This window comes from Alternaria arbusti (assembly GCF_024043155.1).
Source record: "Alternaria arbusti strain BMP 1465 chromosome Unknown scaffold_7, whole genome shotgun sequence".
NCBI classification, from domain to species: Eukaryota; Fungi; Ascomycota; class Dothideomycetes; order Pleosporales; family Pleosporaceae; genus Alternaria; species Alternaria arbusti.
This window is the reverse complement of record NW_026249947.1, coordinates 1,419,918-1,442,920: the sequence shown is the minus strand read 5'-3', so window position 1 is coordinate 1,442,920 and position 23,003 is coordinate 1,419,918. Positions and strand designations below refer to the sequence as shown.

Here is a 23,003-nt window from a genome sequence, read left to right as displayed (position 1 = left end):
GTTTTGGTCACCTGCCATGATGCGGATACTCGTGATTTTTGAGAAACAGAAGTGATAGTGTGATGTAAAAAGTCGAAGGGAGGGGAACTGGGTTTATTTAGACATCCGGGTCGGTGCGGAGACAGCATGTGATGTGCACTGATCGACGCACTGATCCTCACAATCACCTTGTACAAGGAAAAATCTAAACAGGTCTGCAGACTACAGCAGCACAAAGACATACAAAGTAGGTGACCTAACGTCGATGTAGGCTCTAGAGTGTTTGGTTTTTCCCTATGGCTGCAGGGAAAGGGTAGAGAATGAAGTGTGGCGGTACCGCTGTGTCTGCAGAACTGGAAGACCGCGTGGGATCACGTGTCAGCGCGGGCAGATGTGTATACAAACCCCCCTTTTGATCTGGCTCTTCTTCTCTTCAAATCACCATATCTTGACCCTCGAAATTAAAACATGATGTACACAGCCGAATGGCTGTCTTCTTTTCCAAAATGTGGACAAGCAAAATGGCATGTGTTTGTGTTCTTCCTCCTCAAAAGTCAGTCGAAGAATGGGATGGTCTGAGTAAGCCCATACGACCTGTTCGATCTTCCGCGTTCTGCTCTCCCAAAAATAAAAGTCATTGTTCGCGACTGTCCTTCCCAGAAGCCTTCACACAGCTGGCATGAACTGAGCACACCGATACAACTTGCCATCTCTTTCTCGATCTGCTGCTGTTCGCGATCTACCTCTCCTGAAATCTCTGATGAAGAAATATATGGCATTGGCGTCTGTGAATCCATAAACTCAGTCGATCATGACTGCGTTGCGCGATCGTAGTCTAGACACGTAGAACGACCAACGAGGTTATTCATGAAGTGGCGTCGCTGCTGCACTTGCATTTTTCTGGAGGTCTTTGTCCCGGATTCAAAATACCAAAAACCCGAGATCGCATTTCGATGTCGCCGAACGCTTTCCTGTCTCGGAGACTTTGGAGTATCCCATTATGAGCGAGCTGTGCCTGGAACCCTCAGGAAACCATTGAGATTGTTTGTACGATTCCAAAAACGCGAAGGTCCCCGTCATGTGTGCTCGGGCTATGCGATTCGATTGTCGCAACGCGTCCCAATATTCTAATTGATCAATAAGAATATATGTTGCGGTAAAATGCCTATGATATCTATCATATGACACGTCGCGACGGCGAGTGCACGGGGGAGCTGCTGGGAATGCCCAGGTGCTGTCGCGCGACCGTGACGCGTCGCGTTCACACGACAGATTACTTGCCGTGCGCACCTTGCGTCCTCAACCAATACCCCAGCTATTGTAGCAATCTTGAGGAAAAGAGCAGGAACGCTAACGATGGATTCCTTGATGATTGCGCAACACGCATGTGCGGGACCTGGTTTTCGAGGAGTCCGATGCTGGTGTGCGTTGGTTGGCGTAATCCGAATCAGGCAAGTTATCGAAAGTCGTCGATTGCGGCGTCTGCATTGTTACCACAACTTTTTGAACCTTGAGCCTGCCAAGACGCGGTATCCGCACGCACTCTCCCGCGGAGAAACCTCAATTCGTGAGCCAGATATACAGACATCGTCATAAGATATTAACAACCCATCAGCAGACTTTCAGAAACGGCTGATTACCTCAGAGCGTGCCTGCATTTAGGTGCAGCGTTGCCTTCGGAAGAAGTCGGCATTTCGGAAGCGAGCTGCGAAGAACCATCGGATGGTGATGGTGTGACTTTTAGTCAACAAATACCGCAACTGCATCATCAGACTTGAGGCTATGAGCGACTGTGCGATTCTGGTGGCTACGAAGCTTAGAATGAGTTCACAGGGTCTGGTGAGGACATTAACGTCATGGAGTGCCTCCAGAGAACGTTGACGCCCGATATAGAAAGTTGCGGCGAAGCGACCTAGGGATGGATGACTCCAGTTGTCTATTGTAACATTCCACTCACGGATGTTACCCACCTGGGCAGGCAGAAACTGCAAAACGTTGTCGCATGTCGGAGTCTAGACCTATCGTAGCTTTCGCGCGTAGATGTACTTCGTACCTGAACATCCTCACCCGCGCGCCATCCCTGTAGCCGTGCAGCGGAAAAGCCGCGGGCGCCCGGATACGACGAAATCCATCACTCACACGTGTGCTATGCGTAATATCCGATCGCACTTACTAGACGGACGCTTAGAGGCTATTGTAAGCCTGCGAAAATCCTGTCACGCTTTGTCAATGTGGAGCCATCGAACTATTCTCATCGTTCGATATATCCTGGTTGCTTGCTGGATGGAAATGCATCACCGCGGAGATGCACAACTCAGCGGGAGTTGCAGGGAGTGGGAAATGGCGTGTTCGTATGTGGGAGGGAATGGGAGAGATATTTAGTCGGGTGGGATTTGAAAATTATCTGTCCATATCACACAGTTGTGTTGTTTTGGTTTTGGTGGTATATGCCACTCATTGTACTCCTAGGAAAATTCACAACACCACAACGACGACCAACACTCAAGTTCGCACCCGATTTTGCTTACCTCACAGATAATCTCAATCGAACACCCGCGAAAATGGGCGCATTAACCCCATCACAAGTGCAGACCATCAAATCGACAGTCCCCGTCCTCGCCGAGCACGGCAACACCATAACAACAAAGTTCTACCATGACCTACTCTCCGTACACCCCGAACTGAAACACGTCTTCAACAACACGCACCAAGCGACCGGCCACCAAGCACAAGCCCTCGCAGGAGCCCTCTACGCATACGCCGCCAACATCGATGACCTGGGGAAGCTGAGTCCAGCAGTGGAGCTCATATGTCACAAACATGCGAGCTTGTTTGTCCGAGCAGACCAGTACGATGTCGTCGGCAAGCATTTACTTGAGACGATGCAGACAGTGCTGGGTGATGCCGCGACGCCTGAGATTCTGGAGGCGTGGAGTGCGGCGTACTGGCAGTTGGCGAATGTCATGATTGGCAAGGAAGATCAGCTGTATCAAGAGACGTCGTATTGGCCTGATTGGAAGGAATTTACCATCACGAAGAAAGAGAAGGAGAGTGAGGAGATTACGTCGTTCTACCTCGAGCCAGTGGATGCAGATTTGAAGCTACCGGTCTTCAAACCTGGCAAGTACATCTCGGTCAACGTTTTCGTGGACGAGCTGGAAGGTGGTGTATGGCAAGCGAGACAGTACAGTTTGAGCGATGCGCCGGGAAAGCAGTATTTGAGGATCAGTGTGAAGAAAGAGCCTGGGATTGAGATTGGGGAACCAAAATACATGACACATGCGGGCTACATCTCCAACCTGCTACACGACACGAAGAACGAGGGAGACGTAGTGAAGGTGTCGCATCCATTCGGAGAATTCTTCTTCGACGCGGAAGAGGTCGATGCAGACGCACCCGTTGTTCTAATCTCAGCAGGCGTCGGACTCACTGCTTTGACCTCCATCTTCAACTCCCTGACAGCGGAGAAATCGGATCGACCGATAACCTGGGTCCAAGGCGCACGCAATTCAAAGACACGTGCCTTCAAGACGCACTTTGACCAATGCGCTGCAGCAAACGAGAACGTGCATGCAGTGTATTACTCGTCGACTCCGGGCGAAGGGGAAGTCCAGGGCCGTGACTACACCATCAAAGGTCGCGTAGATCTGGACAAGATTGACAGGAAGTACCTGCATACCGACAACGGCAAGACACAGTACTACTGTTGTGGACCCACACAATTCATGCTCGGCGTTGAGGCAAAGCTGAAGAGCTATGGCGTGCCTAGCGAACGGGTGAAGATGGAGTTATTCGGTACCGGCGGAGTACCGAGGATCTAGGGCTGTTGGTGGAATAGCGATCGGCTTAGTGATGCGTTCATCGTATTTCTAGCTGTTTAGTATACCAGATTTCGTATTAGTAGATCCAACACCGTTCTGCTCATCCGCGCGCCAGTCGCGCAGCGGATTTCGTCAGTGCAGCGGCGTACAAGCCACTAATTCGGCATGTGGGATGCGTACCACAACGCGCATGCCGTAGGATGCCATTTGCAACGCTCCTACGGACACGTGCAGCGGAACGAGGAGCTTTGATGGTAGATCTTCTTAGATGGCAGCGGGAAGGTAAGGTACTAGGACATTGACCAATTCCGACGTCCCGGTCGTTCACCAGGTCAGGCCAGAGGTCGCACACTTGCGCCAGATGCAGGGCAATGTTCCCATGCCTGGGACCATGTAAGAACGGTCTTTGAGGAAGCTCGTTTTGGATATATTGTACCCCAGATACTGACGCCACCTGGAAGGCACGCGGCAATCTCTTTGTTTACTTCAATAGAACGTGTAATATCGAATACTACCAGGATCCCATACCTGAATGCAGAACAACTCAGCAGAAACAACGGTCTTCGTAATTTGCCAATTGAACTGAATGTTGATCGTGATCATAAGGGGCGCATATAGTTCACAACTGCCAGTACAGCAGGGCCGGTAGGATCATACGACAAGGTAGGGCCGAATTTTGAACGTTGTCCGTTATCACCTTCATGCAGGTCGGAGTTGTACGCGCTGCCGCCGACGTCTAATTCGCCCATAGGGGCTAAACAAGGCGTTGCAAGGCCAAAATCTGGGTGGCTGGTAGCCTGGCGGGTAGAAAGCAGGCGCCAACTGAGATGACGGCATGCAGGTTCTGAGCAGAGTCATCTCTCGGGCTCGTGTTCGGAGTCACAACCGGCGAAAGGGGTAATCTTCTGGAAAAGACAGGGTGTGGGCGAGTGAAGCGCACCGTGAGCCTGACCAATGCGAGCGTCTTCTAGAAATTGCGCAGAAGGGCGCTCGGGCAATGTGTGAGCCTTACGCGCAGGGTTGCGACAAGCACGCCGGAACGTTGGTCAAAGGAGCTGGGGCCGCAACCGCCGGCTGGGCCAGTGGCATATTCTGCGGCGATGACACAAAGCGCAAGGAATTGTGAGGCGCCCGTGCATTCGGAGACAAGAATAGCTCCCAGGAATCCATGTCGGGTGAGGATGTGAAACAGCTGTGGGCAGCGCTGCCGTAGATGGCACAGTACGCGTTGTGTGCGCGTGATGATGGCTCAATAAGAAATAAGATTTAGCTTGTCGGTGTCGATCGTCTATGAACGAGTCTGGGGAGTGCGGTGTAGAGAAATTATGCTTTTGTGATGTGCTGGCCCCGTGCACAACTGTTTTGGAGATGCGCTCGTGTCAGGCACAGAAACGCGACGAGGCTGGGAGTGGGTCCGGCAAATATGGGCATTGGCTTTAGGTGGGACGCGCAGCACAGACGGATCTGGCGGAAGCATACCGACGACCAGGCTGCAAAGAGTTGAAGATATGCGGGACCCCTTCACCGCAACACGGCCAGGAGGCAGCAAATGTCGGTGGGCAGAGCTTGGCTTGGAAAAGGGAGTGAGGGAAGAACCACGTGCCTGACTTGCCTTAATGAGGATGTGCTAGAGACGCGGAAGCGGCAGGCACGCTGTACCTGCCGGGAAGGAGGTTTTGTGATATTGAATTCCCTTTGAAGATGCCGTGCATTGCAAAGGATGCAGAGGCGCCCTGTTGGCAGTTGGACATGGACATCGACGACGTTGGATACGGCCTCGTGGTGGCGGTGTAGACCACGCAGACCTGGCGTTCGCGCCCTGAATGATTGACTCGGCGGCGGTCAGGGGCGTCTCCGGGTGTCTCACAAGTCTCCAACCTCCACAAAATGGACAAGCGTGGCCCAATAGGCTGCGGGACTGCAAAGGCAATACGTTGGTTATTCAGTCGTTATGCTTCTTTTTCGCTGTCTCAAACCCGGCTGGTGCTTTGGCCCCCTGGTGGCTTCTTGTCGCCTGCTGCACGTTCTAAGCAAGTGCTATGCACCGTGCCTTCCCTCCCTTCTAGCGGCCTTCTATGTGCCTTCCAAATCTGGCCCATGCTCCCACATCCCAGCAGCCTCCAGGAACCGCTGAATCGCTGCACATGGTGTTGCGACCCAATCTGCGCGGTAGTGGAAAGGGGAGGGTGAGATATCGTGGCGACCGCATGTAACGCCGGAGCCGCAACTCTATGCTGCTTGTCAAGTCACGATGCATCATCAACTCCAGTCGCGTGGTAAGGTCCAACATGGGCGTTGGAGACTACCGTCGGCTTGTGGATCCTCATCTGTGCACAAAAGCGCCACATACGCCTCAAACAAGGTCGCAGGACTGCCCCAGCTCCTTGACAGCTAGCAGCGGCATGCTAACAGGAAAGGTCATGGTGAAGCTGTAGTGTCGCGAGCGCGAGATGAACGCAAGGATAGGGCCGCTCCACAGCTGGATGCGCTGCGATGCATTGATCGAGTGTATTTGAACGTGCCCTGCTCCATGCTGTCAGAAGAATGCTTGCCCGTTCCCTCTACACGCACCACATCTCCAGACTGCTAGGACCAATCACCTAGAGCCTCAGACACAGTCAGCGAGCAGAACTGATTTTGCTGCAGCCACGATTCACCTTTTCTTTTGCCGGCCCTAGGGAGGAACACGATCGACCAGCGCCCCCATCAGTCCACGACAAAGTTACCGACCATACCGACCCTCTTGTTGGGCGGAAGCAATCTAATCAGCACTCCGGCCCAAAGTGTCTTGTACGTCACGTCACCACATTGTCTAGGTGGACAGCCAGACGCCAGAGAACCAGAACCGCCGCGCCGCCCCCGCCACTCTTCAGTTTGTTTGCGGTGAGACGCGCAGTTTCGTGTGTCTGCATAGCCGTTCGTCTACATAAACCGCAGTGTCAGTGTGGTGGGCTTCAGACGCTTTGACAGCGACGCTGCCTGCACATCGTGGTCCCTTTTTGTCGACTAGCGCCTAGGACGATCCGCCCAAGGCCGAATCTGCTCTAGCGCCCCTACGACTTTCTGGGCAACTACGCGCAACGAGGAAAGAAGTACCTGCAGACTCTCCAACACCACGCCCTCCATCACCGCCATCCCCTGCCCTGCCCTCTCGCGCGTCTATATCTATCTCAGGTACGTACTCCCGCTTTGCACGATTCCCTTTCGCCCCGTGCAGCCCGCGCATTCCCGCTGCAGGTCCTTCTCACCGCTCCACTCCCCTTTTCTCCTGCTCCGACGTGGCCAGCGTGACTGCCAGACCGACAATTTCTGGCGCGCCCTTCTTTCACCCTTTACCTTGACGCTGCTGCCACGACGCTCGCTCAACCTCGCAACTGACATCGCCATCCTCAGTAGTGCATCCGCTGCATTGACCTACGCGCGGCCCCTCGACGACTCGACCTGACGCCCTCACCAAAGCCCATCTTCGCTGCGTCCTTGCCCGACGCCTGATTTGCATCATCCTTACAGGCTCTCACCCTCACTTGGTGCGCACCGTCCCGTCTCTTGCTCATCGGGCCTGCAGTGCCTTGCCGCTTTCCGTCACGCGCATCCCGCCGACCGGAGAATGGAGTTGGACACGATTCTGAACCAGAGATTAACAGCATCCCTAGGAAACGGAGCGCTCACCATGCAACACGCAATGCAGCCCCAGCACTTCGGTGCGCCCCCCAGCTACCTCAATGGCGGCCACATCAAGTCGGAGAACGGCTCGGAGCGTGGCGTGTCGCCGCACCCGTCAGACTCGTCGCGCTACTCGTCGCAACAACCGCAGCAGCAACTCCCCTCGTATCCCTCGATCCCCCAACAGCACATGAACGGCCTGCGCTACCCCTCGCCCTCGCAAATGCAGGCGCCCATGCCCATGCTCAACAACAGTAATTACATTCCCAACCCGCCAGAGCACGCGTACGCGCAGCAACAGCAGCAGATGGCGGACGCGCAGGTCCAACACCAACACAACGGTGGGCGCCCCGCGTCGGACACGGGTCCACCTAAGGCCTTCGCGTGCTCGACCTGTGGTAAAGGCTTCGCGCGACGCAGTGACCTCGCACGTCATGGTAAGAAGCTTTGGCCCCAACATCAAAAGCAGAGCACTGACAACATGCAGAACGTATCCACAGCGGTATCCGCCCTCACGTGTGCGACTACCCCAACTGCGGCAAGCAGTTCATTCAGCGCTCCGCCCTCACGGTTCACCAACGTGTCCACACTGGCGAGAAGCCTCATATGTGCGAGCGATGCGGAAAGGTACGAAAATTCTGTTTCGCACTGCATTCACATCTAACATCGAACAGCCTTTCAGTGACTCCAGTTCGCTGGCCCGCCACCGTCGCATTCACTCCGGCAAGCGCCCATACAAGTGCCCATACGCCGACTGCCAGAAGACTTTTACGCGTCGCACTACCTTGACGCGTCACCAGAACCACCACACCGGCACTGTCGAAGAGGCCGCTGCCGCCACTGCTGCTGCGCTCGCATCGCGTGCCTCTGCCTCGAGCAGGACCGGTCGCTCCGACGGTGGTGACTACTCCGAGACAGCATCGCCGCTCGGCACTCCTTCGCCCAATGACCGCAATCTCTCTCTTTCACCCGCACAGGGAATGCCTCCTGGTGGCATGCCTGGCCTGCACCGCCAGGGCTCCGACTACGCCTACATGGGCGGTATGAACGTCCCTCCTCACATGCGTCATGAGATGCCCCAGCCCAGCCCTCGTGCCTCCCCTGCGCTCACAGCTCAGTCATACACATCCAACGTGAGCGGCTCTCGCCCAGCGATCACCTCTCACCCGACCGCCTACGGCCCACCGCCGATTCTTGAGCCTCCTGCGTCTGCAAACCACAACCAGTCCGGAGGCACCACCAGCGCCAACGGCAGCCCTCACATGTCCGCCATGGGCTGGCAATCACCTGGTCAACAGGCTCTCCCCTCCCCAGGAGCTCAAGACAACGGCTACGTCTACCCAGAGCCCCAGTACCAAGCACAAAACGGCATGTACTACCAGCAAAACAACATCCGTCGGCCCAACAGCACCGAACCCGACCACTACAATCCCAACCACCGCGAGATGGGCAACGGAATGTGGGCTCCTGCTGTCCAATAGAGTTGCGGCCCTGGCGCAGTTCTCCCACAGATCCTGGAAGATACATCCAACGTAACGCTTGAGCAAGCTCCACCGCGGCGTCACGGTTAATCTTCCCCACTGTAAAACTAATACATGCGATCACCTCATACCAGGGAAAAACTGGACAGGTCTGCAGACTACATTGACCCAAAACCTTGCAAAGGAGGTGACCCAAAGTCAACGTAGGCTCCAGGCTGTTCAGCTTTTCCCTAGGTTGGTGTGCGATCCTTACTCTGGTGTTCTCGGCAGGCAGGACCTATACCCTGTTCCACAAAATTTTCTTACTGGCGCGTCTATTGTTTGCGGTAATCTGTCCTGCATAGCGAACCCTATGGGCATGCGGGTCATTGAGCGCGCTAGTTTTCCTGTTTCATTCGACTTGATCATCTCCGGGTCGTGGTTATCTGGCGGCGGTTTTTCCATGGGTTTTTGTCCATCCCTCTCGAGACGGGATGGCAGGCGTTGGGCGTGCCTCATACACACCAAGACGGGCAAGGGCGTCCTGGCTTGTTCCGTTTTGTCCTGTTTTTCATATGCACCGGCAAACCTCTCTAGACTGGTATTTAATGAAGGACTTATATCCGCCTCTTAGACTACACCACTATTCTGCGCAAGCAGAGCCAAAAATTTAAATCTCCATAATACACTCATTCCACGACATGCAAGTGAGATGCGTAATATGTGAACCGCTGTGCTATTTCCATTGTGGTAGTTGTAGAGATGTTGTGCTCCCGTCGTGCATGGCAGGAACATGAAAGAGCTCGGCTGTACCTGAATACCCTGAAGGTGTTCGCAGAACTTTGAATTGACGATAAACTTCGACAACAATGCATGCTTGAGGGTGTATCCCAGTTGTGCGTACAAGTTGCTCGAGACGAGCGCCTTCGTATTCTGTGTGCTGCCCTACAGTCGCCTCATTGGGCTCAGCGCATTGCGAGCATTACCCGTTGCATCCAAGATCTGCCCAGGCGACAAGAGAAGCCTCGTCAGCTCATTCGCAATAGCTGCGTGCTGCTCGCACAGTTGTTTCACGACAGAGAAGGATATCCAAGTATCTAGCACGAGTGAATGCCACAATATGAAAGACCAATGTCCATGTTGGACCTCAAGTGAAGGTGCTGGTGGTGCCCGGCATTGACGTCGTCGCCGCGCTTTGACCCTCGAATTCGGTCGCTCGGCCCTGTCCTATGCAGGCGGTCATCGCACCAGCCTCGCATTACGTCTATCCACGTCTCTCCTGCATGTTCATTTTACCCCAGCTTGCCACAACCCACGCTGCCATATCTCGCTACTCTCACCATCGCTGGGCAGTCAATTCCGACGACAAACCGCGCTGTTGATTGCTTGCGCCCGTCTACTTAGTGGCACGTCATCCGCCCAGCGCTATACCTCAGCCACTCCTCTGGCGACCCTTCCCTCCCGACAGCTCCGACCCAACGACACCGCACACCGTGAGACGGAAATTACGTCGCGACCATGAGTAAAATCGCGAGATCGGTCAAGAACGTGACCAAGGGGTACAGCCAGGTCGAGGTCAAGGTCCGCAATGGTATGGAGTGCCCCAGGAGCTGCATGCACGGCGTAGCTGACCATCGCAGCGACCAGCAACGACCCATGGGGCCCCGTCGGGTCTGACATGGCTGAGATCGCCCAAATCACCTTCAATAGGTACGACGAGTGCGAAGGCTACGCGAGCCATGCTGACCGCTACCCAGCTCGACCGACTTCTATCAGGTTATGGACATGCTCGACAAGCGCCTGAACGACCGCGGCAAGAACTGGCGTCACGTTCTCAAGTCGCTAAAGGTGCTTGACTACTGTCTGCACGAGGGCTCTGAGCTCGTCGTGACATGGGCGCGCAAGAACATCTACATCATCAAGACACTGCGCGAGTTCCAGCACACCGACGAGGACGGTCGCGACGTCGGCCAGAACGGTAAGCGCGTCTTGCTTGGCGAATTCGTGCCTTACTAACACAATCGCAGTGCGAATGGCAGCTAAAGAGCTGACTTCGCTCATCCTCGACGAAGAGCGCCTGCGCGCCGAGCGAGCCGACAGGAAATCGTGGAAGTCGCGGGTCACGGGCATCGAAGAGTACCCCGGTGGAGGCCACCACGGTCCAGATGGCGGGGAGAGAGCCACGCGCCCGCGCAACGGCGAGCAGCGTCGCAACCGCAGAACAGAAGAAGAAGATCTCGAGCTGAGACTCGCGCTCGAGGCAAGCAAGAACGAGGCAGAGGAAGAGAAGAAGCGCCGCCAACGTGGGGCCAGAGTTGAGGACACCGACGATGACTTGGAAAAGGCCATCAAGCTGAGCAAGGAGGAGGAGGAGCTGCGCCGGAAGGAACTCGAACAGACCAACGCCGACTTACTTTTCGGCGAAACCACCGCACAGCCAAATGCCTACCAGCCCACGGGCAACAACCAGGGGTACCAGCAGCAGGGCCAAGTGGACTGGTTCGGTAACCTCATGGACCAGAACCAGCAGCAGCCTCAGAACACTGGCTTCCTCAACAACGCATACTCACAGCCCACGGGCATGCAGCCTCAGCAAACTGGCTTCCAGAATGGTTTCGGCGGCTACGGTGGCTTCCAGCAGCAGCCCCAAATGCCACAACCTACCGGCTTTGATCAGTTCGGCGCTCAGCAGCAACAGCAGCAATACATGCAGCCCCAACACACGATCCAACCTCAGCAAACCTCGTTCAACAACAACCCGTATGGTCAATTTGGAGGTGGAGGCTTTGGTGACATGGGCCAGCAGCAACAGCAACAACCGCAGCAAGATCAGAATGCACTCCAGCCTGGCAGTCATAACCCGTGGGCAAGCAACCAGACTCAAGAGTCGCTCAAGCCGCAGCCCACTGGCTCCAACAATCCATTCGCTCAGTCCTTCAACCGACCGCAGCCCACTCAGACCTTCACGCAACCGACGTTGAACTCGTTGAGCGAGCAGAAGACTCAGACCCAGTTCAACAACACCTCGTTTAACCCACCGGTATCCTTCTCTCCTACACCGGCAGCGCAACCACAGCAGCAGCAGCAGCAGCAGCAGCAGCAGCAGCCACAGGCGCCGCAAAAAGAGATGGATCCGACCGCTGCCAGACTCAACGCGCTTCTTGCAACAGGCGAAGGTCAGGACACTTTCGGCAACGTTGGAAACATGCGTATTCCAGCTCAACACACAGCTCCGGGTACATTCGTCAACTCGGCTGGTGCAGGCTTGAACCGGGTCAACGCCAACGCTACCGGCAACAACCCGTTCTTGAACTCGCAGTTCACCGGCATGCCGCAGCAAAACCGCATGATGCCCGCGGCGACCGGCCCAGCGAGCAACTTTGGCGCCAACCCTTACGGCAGCGCGAATCCATTCGGTGCTCAGCCTCAGCAGCAGCAGCAACCCCGTCAGCCTGGTGCCAACAACCTAATAGACTTATAGTGTGCTGGTCCAGAAGGTAAAGCCTGCGCTTCGGGTCATTCTTCGATGCTGAAGCGTGGCACTCAGGTCTGCCCCAGATCCCCTCTCCCTCAGAGGCCCAAACCCGCATTCACGTATGGCAAGGCAGAGAGGAGCTTGGACGAGGCTGGTAGGGACGCGTGGTCATTTTGATTCCCTTATTATTATTTCCCCCGACCACTGCGGTTTGCATAGAGGCGAGCGACGAGCGCAACGAGTCAGTGGTGGCTAGTGTAGATAGCTTGATGAGACTATTCAACCCATGATAGTACAGCTCGTCTGTGGTGCCGCGCAAATGTCTAGATCGAGACTGAAATCATTAATCCCTATTCTCTTTTCACGCTCCTCTCCGTGAAGTGAAAACTTGAAAGCTATCGGGTACCAGCACGAGACTGCGACGGCCTTTTCCTATTGTCCATTTACGCCCTCTCACCGTGAATCGGGAAGCTATTGTAAAATAGGCACACGTGACGCAATCTTCATGCGCACTGACGTTTGCTGGGCCCACAGCCGTTCTACACGCTATCCAACCCCGCAATCATTCACCTCCGCGTCGAGTCCACCTGCACCTTGCCGTGTCGCGAACTCCCTTGCCGGCTATTGTTTGCGCCGCTTTGGTTTATTGCCATTGTATTCACTTTTGACGCTTCTCTCAGCCCAGCTATTATCGAATGCCGCGCACCTGTTAGCATTGTCTAGACCTCACGCTTGGCCAGCAGACTTCACGCTACTGTACTTGGCGACTTCGACGCGTCACGGCCAGCCAGCCATCGTTTGATATACAGACAAAACAAATACGATTACTAGTATCGCCATCTTTAGGACATATCGTTCTACCCAAGAGCCTACATGGCTTCAAAAGACAAGGCAATGGACCGACAAACACGCCCGGTGTTCGCCATGAGTAGCCGAAAGCGTGCCATTCAAGAGGAGGAAGTAGAAGCGCATGCGCCAGAGCCCAAGAAGCTTCGTACTCGTGGCCCAGTTGATGACGATGTGGTCGGCAGAAAGCCTCAAGCTGCTGTGGCACCAACCTCGCGAGGCCGCAGCGGTCTTCTCACGCCAGAACCCAGCACCTTGACCGAATCGCAATTTGAGCCTCCAGCCGACACCTCAGAGACGTCCGAGACTGCAACAGCAAACTTCTTCCCCTTCATGAAGCTTCCCGCCGAACTGCGCATCCACATCTACCACATGGCGCTCGTGCGCGAAGAGCCGCTCCTCCTGCATGCCGACCGCGCGCCCGAGAAACCCGAAGACGGCGACGACCTTCTCGCAGCACCGCGCCGAAACAACCTCTACGCCCCCTACATGCCCGGTCGCGATCCGCCCGGCGGCGCCTTCCATCGACCCAGACCGGGTCCCGAGCGCATCCCACTAGACGACCCCATCGTCCCCGAGATCCTGCGGCTGAACAAGTTGATATACAGAGAGGCGCGTCAGGTCTTGTACAGCGACAATGTATTTACTCTCAGCCTAACAAGCGGCATCCACACCCTATCTACCCTCCACCAGCGCTCGCGCAGCCTCATCAAACACGTCGTCCTCACCATACCCTCCCACCACGATATCCTCGACGGCTTCGCCGACCTCGTCCGCCTAGGTCTGCGCTACTGCTGGGGTCTCAAGACATTCAAAATTATCCTCCAAGCCAGCCTACCAGACGACGGACGGGTGACCGGCGCGACAAGCGTATACGCCAACGCATTCCACATACTAAGGTGGCTACCTCGCGGTTGCAACGTCGGTCTTGAAGGCAACGTGAGCGATACCGTCAAGCGCGTTGTCGCCGAAGAAGGCAGATTACAGGCTGTACTTGATGAGGTGAGAGAGCAGCGTTCTGAAACAACGTGATGATGTGAGGATGTTGGGCGCTGACCAGTGTTGCAGGCGAGTTATCTCAAGAGACAGCATCAGATGCCGGAGAGGCATTAGTGGTGTCGATGTGGTGGCTCTGTGTTGTGTTTTTTGAAGAGCGTGATCTGAGATGGTCTTGGGTGTAACGCTGTTGATGATGTGATGGGAAGTTGCCCTTTTTGCTGGCTTTGAGCCTTCGCGCAACGGCATGTTGTCGCGTCTTGCGTCGTTGCCAGCGAAGAGACTTTACGCTGAGTTGCAGTGTTGATGATAAGATGGAAAGTGGCTTTTACGAGCTGGACTGGAGACTCGTGTTGTCTCGTCTTGCGCAGTTATGAGCAGAAGCGTACATCTTGAGTAAAGCTTCTCTCTTCCATAATCCCGCCTTGCGTGACGGAGGAAGCACGTGTTAATGCGTGCTGCCAAATCTTCAGCAGGAAGTTTATACTGAGAGCAGAGAACCTTTCTACCAGTCTTTCTTCGTATTTTGGGTTTCAACAACATGCGACTGACCAAAGTACAGCCGCAATGACCAACCCAAATGAGAGACCCAATTTGAGTCACAGGCGCATTGTGCTCTTCGTCGAGACACGCGACCGCTTTTCTCAGCCTCTTCTTGGCACGTCAAGTAATGCCACCTGCCATGGCAAAGCTGCCTCTTGTATTTGCGATATTTTCTCGTTGAAGATGATCTGATTGGATCGATGTGATGCAAATTCTGGGGGTCGTGAGTGGCTCGGCTCCTTCCCGTCACACAGTGACATTGGACGAAATGGACTCGACCAAGGCATCGTATCACTCTCAGCAGTTGAACGTGACTGACGACCGCCACACCCAAGGTTGTAATTTTATCGTAAGTTATGAATAATGCACAGCTCGCCCCTTTCCCTCGAAAAGGCGGCGTGAGATTTCCTTGTCTCGCGACTGCTTATGCAGCACCTTAGCTCCTACCTCTATTGGCTAGTAGCTTACGACGTTGAGACGCCACAGGTACAGTACCATCTCAGCTCAACAGTCCCGCGTACTCGCTAGAAAACTGCCTGGTAAGCCTCTCGTCATCGCACGCCTGAGATCGCATGCGCTGTTGGACTGAGGTTTGTTTGGACTTGACGGCGGAAGCTATGGCGGTGACGCGTCAAACGCGCCAGCGAGACGTCACAAAGCTATGAGAACCACCTGGAAAGACAGGATAATGAATCTTATCGTCAGAGCGAGGACCAAAGCGCGAGTCCGAGTTATGACCGCCTCCTGTTTTGGTGCGCAGATGGGAAACACCGCACCGTACCACCAACACTGCTCGGCACACCGGCGTCCAATTTCTGTTGGAAAAGCTCAGCTAAAACGAAGCTTCTCAGATGATTCAGCTTCCTCGGAGAGTGATGGTGCAGGCGGTGGGGACGAGATAGATGCCTCTACCGCCTGCTCCGCCTGCTCTCGTGCATCTCAGCATCCACCATACATACGTCAGATCGGATCACGGTTCCGAGATGATTCAGCTCTTCTTCAAACGCAAGCACTCATGGCTATACTGTTCGTTCAGTATGCCCAATGCGGAAACAAGTAATCTTGGGGTTCAGTGACCAAGCGGCTCTCAATCCGCATCTGTCGCACAGCATTACAGGCAGCTATGACTAAGTCCTCGAAATGAATACCCTTTGGATTTGGCATCTCGGATGACCATATCATAATGCCGTGCGGCGAAGTTAAGACCATGGTTGACGGCAGCATAGTGGTGAAGTGCGTTACTTGCCTCCGCCGCCCATTGGGGCTGTTGCTATTCTTGTTGTGTTTAATCAGCAGTGCCCAGGAAAAGCACGGCAGCGGAAGCCGTCGCCTGGCTGTACCTAGCCAACGTTGATGTAGGGTCTAGGCTAAGCTCTCTTTACGGCTTGGATGTAACCCTGCCGTCTTGCAATTAGGAACTGATCAGCGGCTCAAAAGCAAGCCTTCGCCAACGCTTTCGGGCAATATTGATCCCATCGTTCTGGTTACCGAATACACTAGCTGGCGCCATGGACTCTCCTCCTACCACTTCATCGTCACAATTTCTTTCCACACCCGATGCGCGACCAAAACGAGCGGCAGTGAGTGAGGAGCCCGGGAAGAAGCCTAAGAAGCCCAACAGCGAGATACGAAAGCAACAGAACAGGATAGCTTCACGTAACTATCGTACGTGAGCCCACGGGTCGTCGCTTGTGGTGACCACAACTAATGACATTCGGTATAGGAGAGAAGCGCAAACGGAAGCTCCAATACCTCCAGCAGTTGATCAGGGACGACTCAGAGGGCCGTCAGGAGTCAGAACCTTCGCCTGAGCAGCACGAAGTGTACCCGCGCTCTCTGTCTGCGGACTACGACATTGCGGGCCCGAGTTCGTCGCCCTACCAGATGTCGTCAAACCGTGTCTTCGGCGCAAGCAGTGCAGTTGCAAACGAAGCCATACTGGCAGCTACCGTCGCATCCCTTGATCCCCATCATCTCGCAGTGGACCAAGCGTATCCTTCTTACCCGCCTCATTGGAACACGCACATCTACTCTCCGTCTCCACCAGCGAGCATACCCTGGAACATGCCGCCAGCGTGGATGTCGAGTTTAGACTACTCTGCGCAGGCAGTTGCGACCACCCGCCCCTCTATGTACCGATACCACACCCACCCAGCACGGCCATCGTTTCAGCACCCGCATGCGCCATCACCGTCACATTTCCAACGCGACTTCTCATCGAACACGGATGTCTACGGCTATGGCGCAGAGTATGCATCACACAGCCAAGCGCCTGGCAACCCCAACGTGAGTCTGCCTACCTCGTGCTCGTACTCGCCGTATAATCAGGGCCGGCGGACTGCTCCACATTGAGGTTCGAGATCCTCTTCCCCCGTTTTTTGCCGTATGGCTTGGGTGGAGACAGCAAGTAAGCTGACGTGACCAACGCCTAGCAGTACGCGCTTGTATGCGATCCTTCGAGCTACGAAAGGCTGGTCTACATCTGAACGTCTATAACGCATCGATTTCAGTCCGCGATGGCTCGCTTGATGCGAATAATGCAGGCAAAACCGTGCCAGAACGTTTTCCTCCGTCGCAGTCAACGCGAAGTCTCTTCCCCGATCAAAGATAACGCGCGTCACCACTGAACCGGCAAACTACCACGCACAGAAAATGACCACGACGATACAATCGACTTTCAGCTGTCTCCAAAATTCGCTTCAAACGAAGTATCTTACTCCATCGGGCTATTGTTCACGCGCGGAAGCCGCGAAACAGCTTACGCCAAGGCTACTGCCACGCTGGTAGCACCACATCACGATATCTGAGACATATGGCCACGCGGTCTTGCGTTACTTGCTGGTATATGGGTGAGATGGATGAGATGGAGGGGTCTCTTGCCGATGCCATACCGTGTCCATGTTTCGGGCAAGCTTGGATACTTAGGCATTGGAAGGAGGTTCACGGCGATGAGCTTTATCATAGGAAGCCAAGGACATCGACATTAGGGAGGGCTTTTGCTTTCGAGGTTTTCGTTGTTGCGGCTGAACAGCTAACAACCATGCTGGGTACGGAGGGTGTTGGATCGAGGTGGACTGGCGTGACGTCAGCTGACCGGTCACCTTTTTGACCGATACATGCTGCAGCAAAATGGGAAAGTAAGATCTGTGTGTACTCCGATGGAATAACAAACATCTATACTGAAATTGCGGGTACGCGGATACGCCGTTCTTCATGCTCCTGTTGTGAGATGGGCTTCGGTTAAGCGCCTACATGGCACCGCCACAGTGTAAGCGCCGGGATCAGGATCGTCGCCTCAACCTGTTTCAGCCTTGCCCAACATGCCTACGAGGCGCGTAATACACGCGAGAGAATTATTAAAAAGCACTGCATTCATCATGCCTTCAAGAAATCTGCTACTTGCCAAAGGTGGAGTTGACCTTCACCGTGTCTGTCTATCTTCTTGTTGTCATGAGACGAACACCCATGCGCACTTCGCCTTATGATGGCGAACAGGCAGTTGCGGGGGCGTCCTCAATACGCCACTCAGAGTTCTTGTAAGGCGATTTGCATGCAATATCGAGTTGTATTGACCTTCCGTAGGCCCATGGTCAAGAGATTCTATCCGTACGAATCCGAGAAACATCTTGCTGAAATAACGACAAAGCTGGGTCGCGTATGCTTAGATTCCACGAACATAGACAGAGATGCGGAGGCGTATTTACAGCGTCGCACGAAGGCTGAGTGAGTAAATCTGATCGCTTTGAAGGGACACGTACTAAATTTTGTGCAGGTCTCTCGCCAGGAGATTCTACGGGGGAAATGAACGGAGTAGCGCTCAACACGCGGACCAACTTGCTCTAGTGTCCAACGAAGAATTCTCTTTCTACGAAATCTGTTGCCCCGCATGCCGTGAGTTCGGAAGTACTGAGGTGATCCGCCGAGAGGAATACCACCGAGAGAAACATTTTCGAATTCCGAGGCGAGAAATCAAGATTTCAAACTTGAGGGAAGACTGCGGCTTTTGTAACATCCTGCGGAAATGCCAGCAAGGTTTTGCACCGCGTTGTAGGTTGATCAAAATATGCTTCCAAGGAGATACAAGCGACAAACAGTTATGCTTTCGAGAAAGCGTCGAAAATGACAAATGTAGAGACATTCACGTTCAGCTGTACTCAATTGGTAGGTCTGTCATCTCGTTGGAGGGTCTTTGCTGATATAATAACAGAACCTATAGCTGCCATTCGACCGGGCCCCTTCCCGTTCATGAGAGAGTTTGATCAAGATGCTGGTTCACAAGCCTCGATTGATGTCATGAAACAGTGGATTGATCACTGTCAGAAGACACACGATCATGCTCCAACAGGTCATTATCGTGGGCCTTCACGTCTGATCAAGCTGAGTAAGAGTGAAGAGCACAAGGCGCAGATCTGCTCACCGAGAGTTCCGGTGAAGTTCGCTGCGCTTTCCTATCGTTGGGGAGCAGACGCGAACTCTGCAACATTGAAAGCCAATGTCAAAGAACGTTACAAGAAGCTGGTAACATCAGACTTTCCTCAAACTCTCCAAGACGCTATTCGCGTTACTAGAGGACTGGGCCTCGAGTACCTCTGGATAGATCGGATCTGTATCGTACAAGACGACGATGATGATTGGGCAAGGGAGGCATCAATCATGGCCGACATCTACGAGACTGCGTACGTTGTCGTATCAGCCACCGCCACCGAAGATTGCAGAGATGGCTTCTTGAGAAAGAGTTCGAAGCCACCGCTCGTTCTCAAGTACACACAGCCTGGCCAGGGAATCCTTGAAGTGCGAGCAAGACAAATTGAAGGCCACAATTGTGACTGGAAGGCACCAAATATCCACTACGCATTGGATTCACGGGGTTGGTGCTTCCAAGAAAGATATCTAGCCCGCCGCACTATCCACTTCCTGCCCACCGAGATCGTCTTCCAGTGCGAGCTTGAAAGACAATGTGAGTGTGGCGCAGCTGGCAAGGAGGACTTTGACTACAGCGAAGATGACGGACTCGGCACCTTTCTGGACCTGCGGGACGAGCCGAACCTTGACCCCAAAAAATTCCATTTTGGAGCCGATTGGATGCTAGTTGCGTCGGAGTACAGCAAGATGAATCTCACCTACGGAGGCGATTCACTTCCGGCGCTCTCAGGCCTTGCAGCCTCTCTAGCGCACTTAAAGGCTGGCGAATTCATCGCTGGACTTTGGCAGAAAGACATCGTATTCCAACTCGCATGGCACATTGAGCCAGGCCTTGATTACCGGCGCTGGACCTTTCCCGAAAACGTTGACGTGCTGGGTCCCACGTTCTCATGGAGCTCGCATGTGCTTCCTGTTGTCAAAGGCCGTGAAGACCATAAGAGAGATATATGTACTTTGAAAAGCTTCGACGTTGACCTGGCCACGTCCAATCCTTACGGGAAAGTTCGACATGCGTCGATCCGCCTCAATGGGCCGGTGGTGCCTGGACGTGACTTGATTTTATGGTACAAGACGTCCGATGACAAGCAAGACACGGCGGACGTGTACCTTGACTCGGGATTATGTCTCATGGTGCCCTTCCTTTACCGAGATGCAACGAATGCTGCGCAATACACAAAGCTCGAAAGGGAGATAGACTGGGATTCTGTGATCTGCTTCGGGCTGTACGAATGCGGAACCTGGGCAGCGATGCAGCTTGATGTTCTTTTACTGCAGCCCAGCAAGACGAGGAAGGGTGACTACGTCAGGATTGGACTTGTTAGCGGCATGTGGAAGCCCTGGTTTTATGATAGGGCCGTGGAGCGTACGATTACCGTAGTCTAGCTAGGTAATTCGTAATAGTATTGGCTGGATACTACAACGCGTCCCAGCGAGTCTTATCCACGTTCTCTCCCAGGTCGTCTGCGTCTTCTTCCACCCGTTCTCGACTCATTCGGTGGCTCCTCCTGTGGCGGTGGCACCTCACCCGCGGACCACCTATCCTGCTCATCCCTCAAGTCGATCCAGCGTTCGTCTATCCCTTTAGCCATTGCCTTGTCTCTCCGTTCTTTGCGTACGACGCTAGCCGTCACACCGCCCTGAACCAACAACTGCATCCCTATTCCTTCTTCCGTACCTTGCTCATACATACCCAAGTTCATGACTCCACCGTCTGGGTTATAAGATTTGCGAACATCAATGTTGTTGTGATGTCGGACCAAGCCGTATGACAGCATAGGATCCGGGTATGTATCCGCGATGCCGTGAAAAGTAAGATTTTGGACGGCGCCTTCAAGACCGGCATATAAGTTCAGTGATGTCGACGACGGAATGGAAAGACTGTAGACGGGGGAATTTTGCTGCGCGCGTGAGACAGGGTTGCGGGGCTTGAGGTAAAGATTCCAGCCGCCACTTTTTCTTGAACTTTGGCTTTTGTTATCATCGACGGTGTTGGTGGCCGAGTCGCGCGAAACTGCCTTGCCTTTCGGTTTGCTGCTGGGTAGAGAAACAGCGTGGTATGAATGCGAGCCTGACAAGCGCAGGTCAAACACCTTGATCATGCTGTGTAGAGCTACACCTGCTACGAAGCGTTCTCGCCCTTGTGCGGCAAGAGAGTATACTGCCGAATCGTTTGTTGGATCCCAAAAGATCTGTTCGAAGCCGCGTGGTGAGCGCATGTCATGCAGCCTAACGATGCCATCGTAGCCGCCAGACAGGAAAGTGTGACCCGCTTCCGATGCGCCCGGTGATGTGCTGGGTACTGGGAGTATAGAATAAACCGCCGTGTGATTTGAATGCGCCAGGCTCTCGCTGGCCACAGTGAAGCGACGCAAAGGCTCTGATACAAAGCCTTCGGGCCCAATGTGGTAGACCTCGATAGGTTCGGCGTGGGGACCCCATCCAATGGCGACAGCATCATCGCTTATAAACTCGCATGACCATATTTTACGTTGTGGTTTTCCGTCTAATACGGTCTTTGTTGTGGAAGAGGGTCTAATCGCTTCATCCGAGAAGTTGTGACGATCGATAGGGTAAATCGCTAGCGATGTATCCGAAAGTGCGGTGGCTAACAAGGGCGTGCTCGAAGACGATATCGAAAGTTCGGCGATGGCTCGTTTTCTGGTTTCATCAAAGACATTAGGACGGTCGGTATTATAGTTTTGCACCCGCGTCTCTGCAAAATCAGGACTGGCGCTGAGTACCGATAGCTGGCCTGATGCCGTCCCAAAGACGATGTCTTCGGAGGCTAAATCCCGTTGATGCGGACGGAGCAACTTCAAGTTGACGATGTCGTCGCGACCTTCAGAGCTGTCTGGGATCTTATACGTGAACCACGTATTCAAGTGTCTGAACGCGTCATACCTCCACGTCTGGTCAGGCGCCTGGTCGAGCCCCTCTTCACGTTGTCTGATCTTCTCGATGTTCGCACCTGTCTCTTTCGTACGCATAACAATTTGCGTACCGGCAGACCATGCCAATACTTCTTTTCTTTCTCCCCACGATCCATATATCTCTTCATAGCTGTCAATGCTAGGTTGATAGCCCATTGTCTGACCCTGTGGACCCCTCCATCTTTCGGCTCGCCAGGTATTCATGCTCATCGTCTTCTCCGTTGGCTCTAGGTACCTTGCGATCAGACCTCTTCTATCCCAGTTTCGGCATAATGTTGTCACGCCGTGGACGGCGTTGTAGGCATCCGCGTCCAGACCGCTCAGGCCAAAGCGGCCTCTGAGCAAAGCTTTCCATCCATCGAGCTTTGCGAACTCGCTCAACCGGCGGCTTGCAAAAGAGAGGTAAAGTAAATCCCGCGGTCGTTCAAGATGGCTCGTTATCAACGAGAGAATCTCATTCGGCAGCGTGTCGATAGTCGCCATGCTGTAGTCGCCCTCCTACACTTTTGCTCAAGGCTTGGACGACTAATAATGTAATGTTGATATTTGAAGTGTCAGTAATCAGTCGAACGATCGCAGGGTCGGCATGTTGGCGTTTATAGGGCTCATGTTTGCTGGGCGGAAAAATGAATGCCTAGGTGTCTCATCGGACGATGACGACAGAGTTCTCGCTTGGTGGCGTTTGCACTAGCCACATGTGAGCCGGGAGGTCTGGGGAGTCATCGATCATGGCGACAACGAGGCCACTTTGTGACTCTTCTTCGTACACTGCACGCCTAATTCGGTCGACATCAGCTCAACCCAAAGCGGTTGTGCAGTCAGGAGACGATATCGTTTTGTACCTGAAATCAAACTGCGCCGCTCGGCA

The 23,003-nt window shown here is 54.0% G+C and overlaps 7 protein-coding genes across 7 annotated transcripts; 6 read left to right on the top strand and 1 right to left on the bottom strand.

The window, feature by feature from the left end:
- Positions 1 to 2,540: 2,540 nt before the first annotated feature.
- On the top strand, positions 2,541 to 3,800 carry J4E86_006281 (uncharacterized protein; the record flags this gene model as incomplete). The annotated part of the gene is made up of 1 exon (XM_051446811.1): positions 2,541 to 3,800. One exon carries the CDS (start codon positions 2,541 to 2,543, stop codon positions 3,798 to 3,800), a length of 1,260 nt encoding a protein of 419 aa, XP_051302386.1.
- A 3,607-nt stretch (positions 3,801 to 7,407) lies between these two features.
- J4E86_006280 (uncharacterized protein) lies at positions 7,408 to 8,944 on the top strand (the record flags this gene model as incomplete). The annotated part of the gene is made up of 3 exons (XM_051446810.1): positions 7,408 to 7,900; positions 7,951 to 8,090; positions 8,138 to 8,944. 3 exons carry the CDS (start codon positions 7,408 to 7,410, stop codon positions 8,942 to 8,944), a joined length of 1,440 nt encoding a protein of 479 aa, XP_051302385.1.
- Positions 8,945 to 10,441: 1,497 nt separating this feature from the next.
- Positions 10,442 to 12,404, top strand: J4E86_006279 (uncharacterized protein; the record flags this gene model as incomplete). The annotated part of the gene is made up of 4 exons (XM_051446809.1): positions 10,442 to 10,514; positions 10,564 to 10,633; positions 10,681 to 10,901; positions 10,951 to 12,404. The coding sequence occupies 4 exons, from the start codon at positions 10,442 to 10,444 to the stop codon at positions 12,402 to 12,404; spliced, it is 1,818 nt and encodes a 605-aa protein (XP_051302384.1).
- An 867-nt stretch (positions 12,405 to 13,271) lies between these two features.
- On the top strand, positions 13,272 to 14,276 carry J4E86_006278 (uncharacterized protein; the record flags this gene model as incomplete). The annotated part of the gene is made up of 1 exon (XM_051446808.1): positions 13,272 to 14,276. The coding sequence occupies one exon, from the start codon at positions 13,272 to 13,274 to the stop codon at positions 14,274 to 14,276; it is 1,005 nt and encodes a 334-aa protein (XP_051302383.1).
- A 2,015-nt stretch (positions 14,277 to 16,291) lies between these two features.
- On the top strand, positions 16,292 to 17,135 carry J4E86_006277 (uncharacterized protein; the record flags this gene model as incomplete). The annotated part of the gene is made up of 2 exons (XM_051446807.1): positions 16,292 to 16,448; positions 16,507 to 17,135. The coding sequence occupies 2 exons, from the start codon at positions 16,292 to 16,294 to the stop codon at positions 17,133 to 17,135; spliced, it is 786 nt and encodes a 261-aa protein (XP_051302382.1).
- A 1,893-nt stretch (positions 17,136 to 19,028) lies between these two features.
- On the top strand, positions 19,029 to 20,588 carry J4E86_006276 (uncharacterized protein; the record flags this gene model as incomplete). Its single annotated transcript, XM_051446806.1, has 1 exon — positions 19,029 to 20,588. The coding sequence occupies one exon, from the start codon at positions 19,029 to 19,031 to the stop codon at positions 20,586 to 20,588; it is 1,560 nt and encodes a 519-aa protein (XP_051302381.1).
- Positions 20,589 to 20,641: 53 nt separating this feature from the next.
- On the bottom strand, positions 20,642 to 22,618 carry J4E86_006275 (uncharacterized protein; the record flags this gene model as incomplete). Its single annotated transcript, XM_051446805.1, has 1 exon — positions 20,642 to 22,618. The coding sequence occupies one exon, from the start codon at positions 22,616 to 22,618 to the stop codon at positions 20,642 to 20,644; it is 1,977 nt and encodes a 658-aa protein (XP_051302380.1).
- Positions 22,619 to 23,003: the final 385 nt, after the last annotated feature.